The sequence below is a fragment of the Nerophis ophidion genome, linkage group LG07 (assembly GCF_033978795.1).
Source record: "Nerophis ophidion isolate RoL-2023_Sa linkage group LG07, RoL_Noph_v1.0, whole genome shotgun sequence".
Taxonomy (NCBI): domain Eukaryota; kingdom Metazoa; phylum Chordata; class Actinopteri; order Syngnathiformes; family Syngnathidae; genus Nerophis; species Nerophis ophidion.
The window spans coordinates 40,224,171-40,242,310 of NC_084617.1; the positions used below are offsets into that span (position 1 = coordinate 40,224,171).

Below are 18,140 nucleotides of genomic sequence, written 5' to 3' on the forward strand. Positions count from 1 at the left end.
TATCAACCAAAGCTCCTCATCCCACCCCCCGGATTGTAAATAATGTAAATAATTCAATGTATATACTATGATGATTAACTTGTGTGATGACTGTATTATGCTGATAGTATATATTTATACCATGAATTGATTTACGTGGACCCGACTTAAACAAGTTGAAAAACGTATTTGGGTGTTACCATTTAGTGGTCAATTGTACGGAATATGTACTGAACTGTGCAATCTACTAATAAAAGTTTCAATCAATCAATCATGCATATGTAACAATACTCCTCCCCTCTTAACCACGCCCCGCCCCCAACCATGCCCCCCCCCCCGAAATCAGAGGTCTCAAAATTGGCAAGTATGCTGGGCCGGCACGCAAAGGAAGCGCCTTTAGGGTTTATAAGCGCTCTGTACCTCTCTTGACGTCCGTGTACTGTACACAGTGGCGTTTAAAAAAGTCGTAAATTTTACTTTTTGAAACCGATAGCGATAATTATGAAACCGATAGCGATAATTTCCGATATTACATTTTAAAGCATTTATTGACCGATAATATCGGCAGTCCGATATTATCAGACATCCATAAGCTGCCATACAATTTTATAAAATTGAGCAGATGGTGAATTATTGTGATGTAGAGAAATCCCATAGTTTTAACAGTTTTTCCAGGAGATATTCTATATTTTGAATTGCAAATGTTAATGCTCTTCTGACCCACATAATGGGAAACTTGTAATAAAGATGTTTGTGAAATCCCCTAATGTTTTTGGTGCTAAATTATTCACAACATTAGCGCCGTGAGCTGTAAATTTCAATTTCCCCTCGGGGATTAATAAAGATTCTGATTCTGTATAAAACATTATGTTGCTACCGGTCCAACATTTCCTAAAAAATAAAGTTAAAAAAACAACAGCTTTGAGCCTTGTCATCTCTTTACTGACATACTATTCATGTTTAAATAACTTCTACTGCAAATGAATATCGGCTCCAAATTACAACTTTTATTTAGCGAGATAAGAAACCCTTTGAGATCAAGATCTCTTTCACAAGGGTGACCTTGACCCATCCCCTTGATCACCCTCTTGGAAGCGAGGGGAGCAGTGGGCAGCAGCGGCGCCACGCCCGGGAATAATTTCTGGTGATTTAACCCCCAATTCCAACCCTTGATGCTGAGTGCCAAGCAGGGAGGCAATGGGTCCCATTTTTATAGTCTTTGGTATGACTCGGCCGGGGTTTGAACTCACAACCTACCGATCTCAGGGCGGACCCTCTAACCACTAGGCCACTGAGTAGTAATACATCAAGACATACATTTTAACATGCATAATAGAAACTGTCGAACAATAAAGATTTACACCTTTTAAAAACACAGGCACTGTGCAAACGTCTCTTGCTTGTCTATCCAATGTGTGTCCCTGAGTGCAGTCAATGAAGATAAGTCTAATTTCATATACAGTTGACAGTGGTGGGTGAGCCTACGACAATCAGTAACAAATCTTAGTGCTCAGTAAAAAACAGTGTCCGAGGACTGGAGGCATTTAAATTAAGCACTAAAATAAAGCATGTCTCCATAATCAACTATGGGCAGGATAGTTGCTGTCACCAATTTCTTCCTGGCTTTAAGAGAGAAGCGTTTTTTATTTTTTTAAAATAAACTAAGCTTTACCCTAAGCTTAGAGACCAAGTTGTTAATATGGGCTTTAAATGAAAGTTCCCGATCAAGAGTAAAACCAAAGTACTTGTAATTTAAGATCTGCTCTATAGGGTTTCCATTTGATGTTACAATATTTGAAATATTTTCCAGTAGCACCCTTGAATTAGAGTAAACCATTAGCTTGCTTTTATCTGTATTTGAAACCAATTTCAGATCAAATAAGCGAGCCTGGATGACATCAAAAGCAGCATGTAGAAATTCAAAAGCCTGAGTGATGGAGGTTGAACAGCAATAAATAATGGTGTCGTCTGCATAAAAATGGTAGATTACATTGGACGTGTCACTGACGGTAGTTGAACGTCCGTCCGTTTATTCACTTTCTGGCTGCATCGAACAGTTCAGTGCGTGGATACAAAACTATTTTCTTCAGCTAAATTCAGACAAAACTGAAATCATTCTCTTACAAAACCCCAAAGAAAAACTATTATTCCTCACCTTGAGACTCTCTCACTCAAACCTAATAATCGGGTTAAAAATATTTGGGTAATAATAATGGACTTAGACATTAATGTTAAGAGCCACATTAAGTCAATAACATCAGCCGCTTTCTACTACCTGAAAAAATTGTCAAAATCAGAGGAATAATGTCTAAATCAGAAAATTATAAAGATTAATCCATGCCTTTGTCTCAAGCAGTTTAGACTACTGTAATGGCCTACTCACTTTTTGGCTTTCTAAACGAGCTATAAAGATGCCAGCTGCAGCCCATCTAAAATGCTGCTGTTCAATTCCTAACTAAAACCAGGAAATATGACCAGATTAGTCTTGTGCTTAGGTCACTGCACTGGTTCCTGTTGCTCAGAGAATATACTTCAAAACAGCTGTGCTTGTGTACAAGTATATTCATGGTCTTGTGCCAAAGTACATCTCTGATGTGTTAGAACTGTATGACCCATCTCAAGCTCGCAAAACCTCAGGGAGTGGTCTTCAGCTAGTGCTTAGAGTCAGGACTAAACATGGTGAGGGCTGCGTTTCAGTTTTAGGCTCCTGAAATCTGAAAGAGTCTTCTGAAGATGTGAGACAGGCCTCAATGTTGGCAATGATCGAATCCAGGCTAAAAACACGTTTATTTAATTGTGCATATGACAACTGAAAGTATTTTATCTGCAGTCTTTGGTTTTAGTTTCAATTAATTCTGATTGTTTTTATGATTGTATTTTCAAATTTTAATTGGAAATATTTTGTTTTTACCTCCTTTTAATTATCTGTAAAGCACTTGGAGTTTGTCTTGTGTATGACTTGTGCTCTATAAATACATTTGCCTTGCCTTGCCTTGCCTATGGATAGATTTCGAGTTAATGCATTGGTTGCGCAGCCCTTTTTCTTCGTTAAAGATTGGAAAGATTGATTGTACACCACATAGAGTCTAATTGAAGCACTGATCAAAACCAATAAAAACAGGGATTTAATATTTTTCTAAGTCTTTGAAGAATATTTAAAACCACTGCACATTGTTTAATGGTCTAATGATGGAGACAGTTAACCCTAAATTATATTAAATACATTTCCTAAGGGAAAAAGGGTCTCAAAATCCAATGGAATTAGACGTAGACCCGCTTTCCATGTTAGATCTCAGTCATTCTACTGTACATCCAATAATTACACACAAACTTGTGAGATGACTGTATCGTTTGATGGCCACAGGGTTGAGTAACACAGGTTCATGGTTTAATGCGCTAATTTGACCAGAGAGAGAAAAATACATTAAATCAAGCTATCTTTACCTCAGTCAGGCAAATAGATGGGTTTAGTTTACAGGAGCAAACATGTTTGCTTTGATTAAAAAAGCATGTGGGTGGTGCCTGGGCATGAAGACTTGAATTGGACATCTCCGGAAAACTTTAGGCCAGATTACAGACTGATGTTAAATGGCAGGTAGTCGAGCTCGAAAGAACAGATGGATCCGTCCTTGTTTTTTTACACCATTTCTAGAACATGCGACCTTAGAAAATGTTGGGATTTCGGAACCTTTTATGTTCAAGTTGAGTGTTTCCGTCCGAGAACGACAGGCCTAAACCTGCCTCGACATATCCATACCTTCCGTTTGTGCATTGCTCTCGAAACATTTAGGTCAAATATCTTCAATATTTGTATATCACGCTGAAATTTTAGAGCAGTTTTCTTTTAAAGCTACAATTATTATATATTACACAAACTGAAGTATTTTTCTTTTTGTAGGACTGGACTATAAATGATTTTGTCTTAGCACATAAGGTATACGCTGTCATTGAGCCTTTATTTCACTTTATTGAAATAAAACAGGTCTGCGTATTGTTAAATATATTTTTAGATGCAAAATTGCTTAAGGTCAAGGAAAGTTTGGAGTTAAGGTTAAAAATGAAGGTTGGAAAAAGCCCCGCAGAAACAAATGTACCCACATTGTGTCTAGTGATGTGTGTGGTCTTGTGAAGACCAGAATGATATTTAGCTCTTTTACATTTAAATGTCACATGTTTGCTATAGTAGACCTACAACGCTTGACTTGCTTTGATTTGCTGTATTTGCTCCATATGTTTTTCTTTCCTCATTGCCAACAAGCTTAAAGTGATTGTTACAGCTTGGTGCAAAAAATATGTATAAAAATAAATGGTGTCTTCTTTTGTCTTTGTCCTTTCCGCCTTAATTCTCCAGCGTCTTTTTATGGCGATGGCTTTGTACAGCTGAAGGCAACAAAGTCGTCCGACCATAACAGGCTTCATGTTCGCTTCCGCACATCCAGTACCAATGGCTTGCTGTTCCTCGCCGCCGGCCAGGCCGTACACTTCCTGCTAGAGCTTCACGCTGGTCGCCTGCAGGTGGGTACATTCATGGACCCCCCACACATGAGCATATGTGCTTATGCATATATAGCATGAGCACACACATGCATGCCTCTGCACAAAGTCACGCTCTCACCATCGCTGACCAACCCGGAGCGATGACTGCGGCCCCTACTGACAGTGTCAGTCTCTCGACCCAGTAACACAAGCAGACAAGTCTGCGTGATACACGCTGAGTTTCAGCGCCACACCATTCCCTCTGTCACAGTTGTAGATTCGGAAGGCAAAAAGTGCCGTTCACATTGACCAATATTGTCCTTTAATTATGATAACGTGTACATTTTTTTAAAAGATAATAGAAATAGGTCATGAAACCACTGTACAAAACTTGGTTGAACTCTGTTAAGATTTGTTTTACATTTTTATATTAACTGCCATACAAGTGTCAAAAATAAATAAAACATAGAACATGGCAATATTTACGTGACATAGCAAGTGATTGAATACCTGATGAAACACTGTCATTACATAAAAAAAAAAACAATAATACATAACATTACTTAACATTTATGTGCTTTCTAGAGTTAAATTTAATTATAAAAATGTCACATTTGACAATCGAACCAATACCATACATATTCCTGGTGCTTGGGAATGATATTTATACTCAACTGTACCAAGTCTTTTTGGTAGTCTTTTGTTGCACCTAGAAAGTGTTAATACTGTAATACTTATTACGCACCAGCTGCTTGATTGTAACTTGCATCTTCGTTGTAGTTTTCATTAACAAGAATAGGAAGAAATGTCACACTAAATGTTTTCACCGGCGATGTTTTTGCGAGTGCCAGCGCCCAGAAAAACACAAGTAATCCATCCATCCATCCATCCATCCATTCATCCATCTTCTTCCGCTTATCCGAGGTCGGGTCTCGGGGGCGGCAGCCTAAGCAGGAAAACCCAGACTTTCCTCTCCCCAGCCACTTCGTCCAGCTCTTCCCTAGGGATCCCGAGGCGTTCCCAGGCCAGCTGGGAGACATAATCTTCCCAACGTGTCCTGGGTCTTCCCCGTGGCCTTCTACCGGTCTCCTACCGGTTGGACGTGCCCTAAACACCTCCCTAGGGAGGCGTTCGGGTGGCATCCTGACCCGATGCCGTAACCACCTCATCTGGCACCTCTCGATGTGGAGGAGCAGCGGCTTTACTTTGAGTTCCCCCCGGATGGCAGAGCTTATCACCCTATCTCTAAGGGAGAGCCCTGCCACCCGGCAGAGGAAACACATTTCGACCGCTTGTACCCGAGATCTTGTCCTTTCGGTCATAACCCAAAGCTCATGACCGTAGGTGAGGATGTGAACGTAGATCGAGCGGTAAATTGAGAGCTTTGCCTTCCGGCTCAGCTCCTTCTTCACCACAACGGATCGATACAGCATCCGCATTACCTACGACGGCGCACCGATCCGCCTGTCGATCTCACGATCCACTCTTCACTCACATGTGAACAACACTCCTCGGTACTTGAACTCCTCCACTTGGGGCAGGGTCTCCTCCCCAACCTGGAGATGGCACTGCACCCTTTTCCAGGCGAGAACCATGGACTCAGACTTGGAGGTGCTGATTCTCATCCCAGTCGCTTCACACTCTGCTTCAAACCTGGAGATCCTGGCTAGATGAAGCCATCAGGACCACACCATCTAAAAAAAGCTGAGACCTAATCCTGCAGCCACCAAACGCCTTGACTGCGCCTAGAAATTCTGTCCATAAAAGTTATGAACAGAATCGGTGAAAAAGGGCAGCCTTGGCGGTGTCCAACCCTAGCTAGTAACGGGTCCGACTTACTGCCGGCAATGCGGACCAAGCTAGGACACTGATCGTAATGGTGAAGGACCCTGCTGAGAGTATAGAGCTAGTCCACAGTTCCACGACCAGGACCAAAACCACACTGTTCCTCATGAGTCCGAGGTTCGACTAGCCTACTGTCCAGTACACCTGCATAAACCTTACCGGGAAGGCTGAGGAGTGTGATCCCACGATAGTTGCGACACACCCTCCGGTTCCCCTTCTTAAAGAGAGGAACCACCACCCCGGTCCGCCAATCCAGAGGTACCGCCCCCGATGTCCACGCGATGCTGCAGAGTCTTGTCAACCAAGACAGTGGATCTGATCTCATCCAACCCCGGGGCCTTGCCATCGAGGAGCTTTTTAACTACCTCAGCAACCTAAGCCCCAGAAATAGGAGAGCCCATCACAGATTCCGCAGGCACTGCTTCCTCATAGGAAGACGCGTTGGTGGGATTGAGGAGGTCTTTGAAGTATTCCCTTCACCGATCCACAACATCCGCAGTCAAGGTCAGCAGAACACCATCTGCACCATACACAGTGTGACAGTGCACTGCTGCCCCTTCCTGAGGCGGTGGATGGTGGTCCAGAACCGCTTCGAAGCCGCCCGGAAGTCGTTTTCCATGGCTTCCCCAAACTTTTCCCATATCCGAGTTTTTGCCCCCACGACCGCTGAAGCTGCACACCGCTTGGCCTGTCGGTACCTGTCCGCTGCCTCTGGAGTCCTATGAGCCAAAAGAATCCGATAGGACTCCTTCTTCGGCTTGACGGCATACCTCACTGCTGGTGTCCACCAACCGCTTCTAGGATTACCTCTATGACAGGCACCAATTACCTTGCGGCCATAGCTCAAATCAGCTGCCTCGATAATAGAGGTGCGGAACATGGTCCACTCGGACTTAATGTCCAGCACCTCCCTCGTGACATGTTCAAAGTTCTTCTGGAGGTGGGAATTGAAACTCTCTATGACAAGAGACTCTGCCAGATGTTCCCAGCAGACCCTAACAATGCGTTTGGGCCTGCCAGGTCCGTCCGGCATCCTCCCCCACCATCGCAGCCAACTCACCACCAGGTGGTGATCGGTAGAAAGCTCCGCCCCTCTCTTAACCCGAGTGTCCAAAACATGATGCCGCAAATCCAATAACACAACTACAAAGTCGATCATGGAACTGTGGCCTAGGGTTTCCTGGTGCCAAGTGGACATATGGACACCCTTATGTTTAAACATGGTGTTTGTTATGGACAATCTGTGACGAGCACAAAAGTCCAATAACAAAACACCACTTGGGTTCGCGATATACGATATATATTACGATATTTTGCCTTTGCCTTGAATGAACACTAGATGCATATTATCATAGCAGTATGATGATTCTATGTGTATAAATTAAAACATTCTTCTTCATACTGCATTAATATATGCTTCTTTTAAACTTTCATGCAGAGAAGGTAATCACAACTAAGTGTATATATTAAAGTTATTAAGAAATGGCACAAACATTCAAGTCATTTCCAAAACATAAATTGCAAGATTGTCAGAGACATTTTAAATATCAAATAAAAATGAGCTGCATAATAGGAAATCAAATAGTATTTGTCCTCCACAATGTGGTATGTTAATAAGGTTATGAAATTCTCTTCATACTCTAGCGAGTGACTTTTCAAATGATGCTGCATATTAGCAGTAGTGCTACTTTTTATAGAAATGTTTTTTCCCCCCACACTTGACAAATTACGGTTGTCTGTTCGACATATTCCCACTTGAAGCCGAACCACCGCCAGACGATGGAAACCCTGCTGTTTTTATTGGGAATTAATGTAATTCTTCCTTCATTTGTTACCAGATCCGCACCATCTTTCTCTCGTACAGCTACGTTAGCAGCTAACGTTAGCCACGCCGCTACCTCTCTGCTCTGCAAGGGCGTTTATATGACGTGACAGTTTGTGACGTATGTAAGAATGTGCGCCTGCTTGTCTGCGAGAAGGAGACACGGGAAAGAGCAAGGTGAGCCTGAAAAGTACGCCCGCAGCAAAAAGTCCTGCGTGAGAACCTATACTCGAATATTACGATATATTCATTTTCCATATCGCACAGACAAACCCGTGATATATCGTATATAACGATATATCGCCCAGCCCTACTGTACTCTGAACTGCTGTTTGGTGCGTAAGGACAAACAACAGTCAGGATCCGTCCCTCCACCCGAAGGCGGAGGGAGGATACTCTCTCGTCCACTGGGTGGAACTCCAACGTGTAGGCTTTGAGCCGGGGGGCAACAATAATTTTTACCCCAGCTCGTCGCCTCTCACTGTGTGCAACGCCAGAGTGGAAGAGAGTCCAGCCCCTCTGGAGGGAATTGGTTCCAGAGCCCTTTGCTGTGCGTTGAGGTGAGTCCAACTATATCCAGCCGGAACTTTTCTACCTCGCGCACTAGCTCAGGCTCCTTCCCCCCCAGTGAGGTGACGTTCCACGTCCCAGGAGCTAGCTTATGTAGCCGATGATCAGACTGCCAAGTGCCCTGCCTTCGGCTGCCGCCCAGCTTACAATTAACAAGTAATGACGTCACAACTATTGTCGATGAACATAATTGTCGGCGACAAATTTTATTGTATAATTTATCAACAATGTTGACTAATCGTTACACCCCGACTTACATCGTTTTTTTGAGTACATTTTTTTGATGGCAATGAAAATTGCAACGTTACCGTAACGTTAGAGGTAGTTTGGTTGAGTCCGCTGTCAGTGCTGCTGAAGTAAAGTGACGAGATGCAAAGAATCAACTGAGTCAGCAACCGGGCCTGACGTCACACACAACCCACGTTCCAAAACATGGCACCGTTGGATTGTACGTGAATCGTGCCCGATAGGACCGTCAGGATTCGGTAGGGTCCAAAAAAGTACCAAGTGTTTTCTGCTCAGCCTTTTTCTCATAACACAATTGTGATCGGGACCACACTTTAGGGGCACTCAGCCCTTACCTTAACCTTATTGGAGAATTGGGACCTCAATTTCTTGTAATGACTCCCAAACCCGGGGGCCAGGAGATAAGACAAGGGGAAAGGGGGCGAATTGGGATTCACAAAAATCCAAAGAGTAATCAAGACACACCGAAAGCTAATTCTTAAATGCTGACTTAGCTGCAGTCTTTAGGGGGGAAATTTACTTATTCCTTCCTGATTTTAATTCTGGTTCTGAAGTGCACCGTAAGCACCTCTACCAACCTGCATCTGCATACAAATTAGGCATGCATTGTGTGCTGTAGGTAACACATTTAGCAAAATAATAATTCCTGAGGAATGCTGGTTATCTTTTGACACACTTAAATGATTGTTGGGACCAAGATTATAATTGTGTTGGAACACACTAAAAACTACTTTTCATTGCTGTCCCTGCTGCTCATCATTTTTTTCTTCAACTGGCACAGGCCTGTAAATAACAGTTGCTTTCACTGGCACAAGTTGTACTCATTCATTGTGAGTCAGGGATGAGCCTCCCATCCTGGAAGCATGTGCACGATTAGCAGGGACTAAACAGCAAGCCTTGACAAGTGTGTCATTCATATTATTTGAAAAGGTGACATGAAGCTCCCAGGATAGCTGAAGGCAAAGAGCGAATCGTGCTCTTCCTGCTTGGAATCTGAGACAAATTCCACCACTATAACAGGTGACGTCCCCTGGCCTAACATGAGCGACCGAAGGATTGTGACTTCCCTAAAATACACTGTCCAGAGGGTCATATTTTACATAAATGCTTTATATAAACATCTAATTAGCGGTAGAAATGGATGGATGGTTGGATGGATGTCATAAAGTAGGGCTATTCAACTTCATAACGTTCAGGTGGCAGGACATCGAAATGTGGATGTTTCGTCAGCAAGTGCCTCCACAGGTTATATTTCTTAGAGACTGCGTTTAGTAAAAGTAAACACATCGTCTTTCACACTGCACTGACTTTTAAATTAATTATTCTGCCCTAACTACTCGTTTCCAGCGTGTATAGCTCGTTAAAAGCATGAAGTAACAGAAACTCCAGAGGTTTTGTTGAGGTTTGATGTAACTTATTTTGAATGATTTACCTTTCTTTTTGTTTATTTACATTTCTTCCTTCATTTAGGTTTGTAAGACTAAAAATGTAAACAAAAAAATAAATATTACTAAAGTATAACATCCATTGTATATTTTACATAAATAATCTCCATTATATATTTTACAAAAATGAAATAAAAGGTTTAGTGTTAATACATTCATACAATAAACTACAGGTGTTAACGCATGAAGAAATTAAACATTCAAAAACCAAACATTGCATACAGTATATGTGACTTATCACAATTACACCCAGGAGCGTCACTAGACCTAATACTGTACTGGGGCACACCTGGGGCACAAATAATTCATGTGAGCGTGCAAAGCGCTCAAGTAAAAACATTTTTAGCACTTATTTTTCATAAAAAGTACATAAATGTTGCTTTAAACTATGAAATCATATCAGGTTATGTTGTATGGATCTTTGATTAACCACCTGAAATTAACTAATGCATTTGACCTACTTGTGCACTTTTTTACTCCGGACTTCTAAACTGCTACTGGTAAAAGCAAAAAGGAAGAGCAATGCATCTTTTTTAAATATATATTGCAGTAATCATCTGCAAATTTAACATCTACAAAAGTAAAACAAAAAATAAAGCACCCCTACATCTTTGGGTTATTTTACATTATTTAATTTCAATTTATGGCAATGTGGCTAATCCTATTTCAGATACACAAAACTATAAAATATACACAAAACAATAAAGCCACAGTAGTAGAATAAATGAACAACTGTTGTGTGTCTGTTCAGGGAATCATTTTCTGAGAAATAAACTGTAACGTCTCGTTTTCATTTTTGCAAAGTGTTCAATCGCTCTGGACAGACATTGAAATATTACAGTAACTGTTATTCAGTTGACCAGTGGTTCCCAACTGGTGGGTCGTGACATGAAAGTGGATTGTGTGTCATTTTCAGTGAGTCGCAGTCAGATGTGTGCATGAAAAAAAAAAATTTAGGGAGGAAAAAATCAAATTGTGGCAACAAAACCCGATATTTTTAGCCATTTTTCTAGTGACTATTAGTGAGTATTTTAGAAAAACGCAAACCGACTAACAAGTTGGAGGAGGACTCAGGACAGACATGGAAATATATTTTTTAAAAATCTAAATGGGGCAACAAAACCCGATATTTTCAGCCATCTTTCTGAAAACAAATACAGAAATGTTACTATTTTTTCTGGAAACAAAACCAGATGCTTTAGCTCTAGCCATTTTTCTGGTGACAAAACAAGATTATTTTAGTTAAAGTAACACCGATTAACAAGACAAGTCTACTGTGCTATTTTTTTGTGAAATAAACTTGAATGATTTTAGAATTTGGCTCACGACTTAATGATATGGAAAAATGTTTTTCTTCCTGAAGATAAACCATTTGAGAAGCACTCAACTCACACATGCTTACTCCAAGTCATCATTGATGCAGAACCAGCAGACAATAACCAACATTATGTTTCATGTTCATTGGAAATTCCCCCGACAGCTCGTACAGCAAATGAATATGTTTGTCTTGATACAAGGAATAACGTTAGCTAACTTAGCATCAACTTAAGACAATGATGTTGCCTAGCTAACTAGGACTTCACTTACATCTCTCATTCCTCGCTGCTTCCTCCCTGCTGCGGGCGAATAACTTTCTGATATCCATCTAGGAGTTACAGTTTGAGTCAAATCAAAATCAAAATAATATAATTAACAAATTGTTGTTGGCTAACGTTACCTACCTCAGCAGTGATTCGCATCCCCTCTCTCTCTCTCTCTCTCTCTCTCTCTCTCTCTCTCTCTCTCTCTCTCTCTCTCTCTCTCTCTCAACTGAATTCTCGATCCACACGTGAATAAATTAGCATATTAATTAGTCATGTGCTCATTGTTACGTGGAGTGAATACATATAGCAATCAGTTACCATACTAAGTAATATGTGCGCTGTTGTCTATGTTATGTAGACTTAAAACCCTGAAGCGTTTTTTTTTTTATTGGGGGAATTTTTCTGGGGCACTGCAGATCAACACTGGGGCACATGCCCCAGTGAAATCTGTCTGGCGACGCCACTTATTACACCTACTGCGAGGTGTAGCGTTATTCCTCCTACTGGTCAAATTAAGCACTTCATACAGTACAGGCCAAGTTTTTGGACACACGTCCTCATTCAATGCGTTTTCTTTATTTTCAGGACTATTTACATTGTAGATTGTCACTGAAGGCATCTGCACTATGAATGAACACATGGACTTATGTACTTAAGAAAAAAAGGTGAAATAACTGAAACCATGTTTTATATTCTATCCATCCATCCATTTCCTACCGCTTATTGCCTTTCGGGGTCGCGGGGGGCGCTGGCGCCTATCTCAGCTACAATCGGGCGGAAGGCAGGGTACACCCTGGACAAGTCGCCACATGAGGTGGGGATAGGTTGATTGGCAACACTAAATTGGCCCTAGTGTGTGAATGTGAGTGTGAATGTTGTCTGTCTATCTGTGTTTTATATTCTAGTTTATTCAAAATAGCCCCCCTTTGCTCTGCTTACTGCTTTGCACACGCTTGGCATTCTCTCGATCAAACACACCTGTGAAGTAAAAATCATGATGCTCATCGAAAGAATGCCAAGAGTGTGCGAAAAAGTATTAGAGCAAAAGGTGGTTATTTTGAAGAAACTAGAATATAAAACAAGTTTTCAGTTATTTCACCTTTTTTTGTTAAGTACGTAACTACATGTGTTAATTTATAGTTTTGATGCCTTCAGTGACAATCTACAATGTAAATAAATAGTCATGAAAATAAAGAAAACACATTGAATGAGAAAGTGTGTCCAAACTTTTGGGATGTACTGTATATCAAACAAGCTTTAATTTGCAGAGTTACTCGCAAAAAAATAACACGGCCACAAATATTAAAGACATCCCAAAGTCAGCAATTTCTTTACAAAACAAACTAAATATCTTTACGCACAATATCTACTTCCAATGTTTGAGCCAATTTTGTGATGAAGCTTACACACTGGGATTTGTATCATTGTTGCTGCTTGTCTAGATCAATGTGTCCGTCGTTTCAAAGGTCTGCCAGAAAACAATGACTTGAGCACTTGCTCGGGGCAGAACATTTATACTTTCTTGTCCAGTCGTTGTTAAAAGTCATCCATCCATCCATATTCTACCGCTTTATTCCCTTTGGGGTCGCGGGGGGCGCTGGTGCCTATCTCAGCTACAAAGTCAGTTTTTTGTAATGTATTTAGATATTTTTCAAGGTTAAATGAGTAGTCTTATTTTACTTAACCCACTGCTGTTTCATTGTGACATATATGCCTTGCTGTTTTCCCCTGTGGAGTGGCGGGAGTACTGCATACATGATCAACCCTGGTTTTAGTGGTTTCATCAAGCCTATTTGGCCGATGTTTGGCAGACCAAATAGAAAGCTTTGGTGGGCCGGATGTGGCCGCGGGCTACCAGTTGGATAGTAATGTCCTAAAGCCTTGTCATATACATTACTGAGTTTACTTTTTGGTAAAATATGATGTTTATTACGGAGTTTTTTGTCCAGAAACTAACTAACCACATGCTAGTTTACTGACACAGGTGTCCAATGGCCCATGTTGTTGTAATAATGCTTCTTTGAAATCAGTCGTATACTTTGTCGCACCGTACAAAGTGTGAAATTCTTACATGATGTGTCATGCTTTCTTTTACCAGTTGAAACTGGACCTAGGATCTGGGGAGCAAGTATTGCAGTCGGAAAGAGGCACACAGCTCAATGACCTTGCCTGGCACTCTGTGGACGTCACCCATTGGAAGAGCAATGTGACGATGACAGTAGACAAGAACTCTCACACAAGTGCAGAAATCCTTGGCGCTCATTATGTTCTCAACATCTTGGATGGTCTGTTTATTGGAGGTTCGATTGGCCTTGACAGACCTTACATTCCAAGAGACGCCATTGGCTTTCGAGGCTGCATTGAAGATGTTGTCTTCAATGAACATAACCTTTTGTCATCGCTCAGGCCTTACACCGGATTCAAGACTGTCCATGAGGTGTCTTTAGGTTGTAATCCTCAGTTTTTTGCTACTGAAGAGGATCCAATTAGCTTCTTTAGCTCCAGGGCCTACATTTCTCTTCCACAGTGTAATGGCCAGCAAGAAGCTGTTTTTGAATGTGTTGTGCACACTTCGGCCAAAGAAGGCATAATCCTCTACAACTCTGCCAGAGAAGGGGACTTTGTGGCATTGGAGATTCAAGAAGGCTTACTTGCGGCTATTATTGAAAAAGGTGGTACCAAAACTGAGCTGTGTTCACAAACATTTATTAATGACAGAAAGTGGCATGCTGTCAAGGTGCGCTTCAGTTCTAAAATGCTTGAACTAACTGTCGATGGAGAAGTGGTAAAAAGCAGCACTGGCTCACGTTCCAAAGGGCTGCAGTTTAAAGGCTACATTTTCATTGGAGGCATTGACGACAGCACAAGATCAGAAGCCCGAAAGGTTGGGTTGTTATCTGTGTCGGGAAAACATATGCGTGGGGGCTCGTTTAAAGGATGTCTGAAGAATATTGAAATGAATGGAGTGAAGACGGGTCTTTCTAATGCCGTTGTCACTAAGGATATTTCTGTTGGCTGTGAACCAGAGAAAGAACCAGTACCATTAACCACTGTGATTCCAACAAGTGCATCGGAATCCCTGTTTTTCTTGGTGACCCCAACGCCTTCAGTACACATGTCAACACTTGCAAGGGGCTTGGACAGAAGGTATGGCTCAAACTTTGTGCAGTTAAAATCCCTTATAGTTGAAGAAGGGGGCCGAGCAACTCTTGAAGCCAAACACATCAAGGTACTCTTAGACTTCAAGACGCTTGGTATTCGTCAGTCTCAGATCATGTTCCGAGTTCAGGAACAACCAATGCATGGTCAAATAAGACTTGATGTTGATCAGGACCAACCACAAAATTCGTTCAGCATGTTGGACCTTTGGCATGAACGAGTCATGTATATCCATGGAGGCTCTGAAGATCCAGTTGATTTTTTCATGATCTCCATTTATTCCAGCAGTCGGAAGGAAGTTCCAGATTATCTAAGGGGTAATAAATTATACCGCTTCAACATCACAGTAACACCCACCAATGATGCACCTGAATTAAGTCTGCCAGAAGGAAATCTTTTTGTCGTGTTGGAAAACTCAAAAAAACGTCTGACTACGGACATACTGAAGGCCACAGACATTGACAGCAACTACAGCAATCTTGTATTTACTGTGCTCGGGAACCTGAATGCAGACGCCGGATTTTTGGAAATCGAAAACAACCCAAGAACAGCGGTGACCTCATTCTCTCACTCAGACTTGCAACAATCAAGAGTATATTATGTCCACACAGGGGTTAGAAACTCGAGGATAGTGCTTAGAGTCAGTGATGGGGAGAAGGTTAGCAACACTGTAGTGTTAAGGGTAATGGCTGTCACACTTGTTTATAAGGTTGCCAACAACGGTCTTAATATCATCCAAGGAGAGAGAGCCATAATTAGTTCAAAACAATTGTCTGTGGAAACCAATGCTGTGAAACAAGTGATTGACATCCGTTATGACATCACAGAACAACCACAGTATGGAGAACTCCAGAGACTTCACTCAAGTGGAGAATGGAGGCCCACAGACTCCTTTTCTCAAAGGCTTCTAGAAAAAGAGAGGCTAAGGTATATTAGCACATTTCAGGAGATCCAGACATCCAATGCCACTGATTATTTTAAATGTAAGGTCCATGTTGCCTCAAGGGCAGTGACAGAAATACTTTTCCCAATCACTGTGAAGTGGGTGAGGTACAGTTTGATAAAAAATGTAGTGATGAACCTGGATAAAGTCAGAAAGGTGACACTGGACTCAGAGTATCTCTTTGCCACAGCTGAGGGTGTGACTCTATCTGAGGAGGATCTCTATTTTAGGGTTCTCACCACACCAAAAAAAGGAAAACTTTTACTGGCCACCACAATCATGACAAAGAACTCAACATTTAGTCAAAAAGATGTCACAAATTTCAAAGTCCATTATGAACTTGTTGACCGACCTCACAAAGACACGCATGACAGGTTTAAATTTCACATGTTTTCCAGCCATGCTCAGTCTCAGAACTATGATTTCCAGTTTTCAATCAAAGCGGATGTCAACAGTGTTTTTATCAAGAATGGTGGACTAGTTCTTCAGGAAGGAGAAAGTAAATTGATCACAAAAAATGAACTGTTTGCGGAAACGTTGCTTACACAGGTTATGTACTACACTTTGATAAGCAGTCCAAAACATGGAAAGCTTGTTCGCATCAATCGTTCAAATTCAAATTCTAGCTACAGCAACATCTTAACCTTCAGTAATCATGATATCTTAGAGGACAGGATAATGTACATCCACGACAACAGTGAAACAAGCCAGGATGAGTTCACTTTTGTTGCCTCAACCACCCAAGTTTTTAAATCTTTCATTGCAGAGGATGAAAATGGGTCCAAAGAAGGAATGTTCAACATAACTATTCAGCTTGTCAATGATCAAAAACCAGTACGTGTCATTGATAAAGTTTTCAATGTAGTGAGAGACGGACAGAGGCTGCTCACTGCTGAAGATTTGCGTTACCATGATCCAGATTCAGATTTTGATGACAACCAGTTGATTTACATCCGCCGTGGAATCCCCATGGGAGATTTAGTGCTGGTTAATGACACGAGTCATCAACTTTTTGAGTTTCGCCAAAAGGATTTAGAAGAAAAGCAAGTCTTGTTCATTCACAAAGGCGTAGGAGTAGGCAGGTTTGTGCTCTTTGTTTCTGATGGTAAAAACTTTGTCACAAGTCTTTTAGACATCAGTGCACAGGACCCTTTTCTGAAAGCTGACACTAACACTGGTTTATTGGTGCAGAAAGGACAATCAGTTACCTTTTCCCAAGCAAATTTTAGTCTCCTTACAAATCTGGACATCAGAAATGACCAAGACATCAAATTTAAGTTGAATGCGACTCCAAAGTATGGCACTCTTTATCGAGAAGGAATAGAGGTGGAGTCGTTCACAAAGTCTGACCTCAAGAATGGGATCATCTCTTATCAACATGACGACAGCAAACATCTGGCCGACCATTTCAACTTGACAATAATGGCTAAACACATGCAACTTGCTGCAAGGATCAATGTGAAGGTTTACCTGGAGAGTCATCAGAGACCGCCTATTGTGCAACATCGCAACGTCTTACTGGTAGAGGAAGGAAAACCAGTCAAGATTGATGATTCCAAACTAGAGGTAGGATTTCTTACGTGTTTGTTAATTTGGTTAACTGTCGTTAAGTTTTCCTTGATCTGAGGTATTCTGCAGTTATTGAAACGCCAAGGATGAATAAGAATCTATAGGAATGTCTTTATTATTTGAGTGAATTGGAGATATACCATACTGACCCAAAAAGAACACACTTTTTCTAGAGATTTACGCAAGCAAACCAGTTAAATCCGAACTTTTCTTTTTGTCACTAACACGGATTTGGAAAGATGAATTCACAACACACTGTAGGTTTTTATTGGACAAACTGTCTTAAAGGTTGGCCGAGTTAGTAAACAATGAAGATATGATAACATGATAAGCTAATGGTAATCAAGGAAATAGTCAAACTATCATACCTTTTATTTTTGCAATCTACTACCAGTTCCATCCATCCATCCATCTTCTTCCGCTTATCCGAGCTTGGATCGCGGGGGAAACAGCCTAAGCAGGGAAACCCAGACTTCCCTCTCCCCAGCCACTTCGTCTAGCTC

General features: G+C 41.4%; 1 protein-coding gene across 2 annotated transcripts in view; it reads left to right on the forward strand.

Moving 5' to 3' along the window:
• Nucleotides 1-18,140, forward strand: part of cspg4ba (chondroitin sulfate proteoglycan 4ba) — a 90,450-nt gene that overhangs the window by 29,090 nt on the left and 43,220 nt on the right. Inside the window, exons 2-3 of one of the 2 annotated variants that reach the window (XM_061906166.1) lie at nucleotides 4,331-4,494; nucleotides 14,065-17,634. In XM_061906166.1, the coding sequence (XP_061762150.1) occupies nucleotides 4,331-4,494; nucleotides 14,065-17,634 (3,734 nt within the window). The remainder of the gene's footprint in view (nucleotides 1-4,330; nucleotides 4,495-14,064; nucleotides 17,635-18,140) is intronic. The other variant, XM_061906168.1, reaches the window with a different exon arrangement.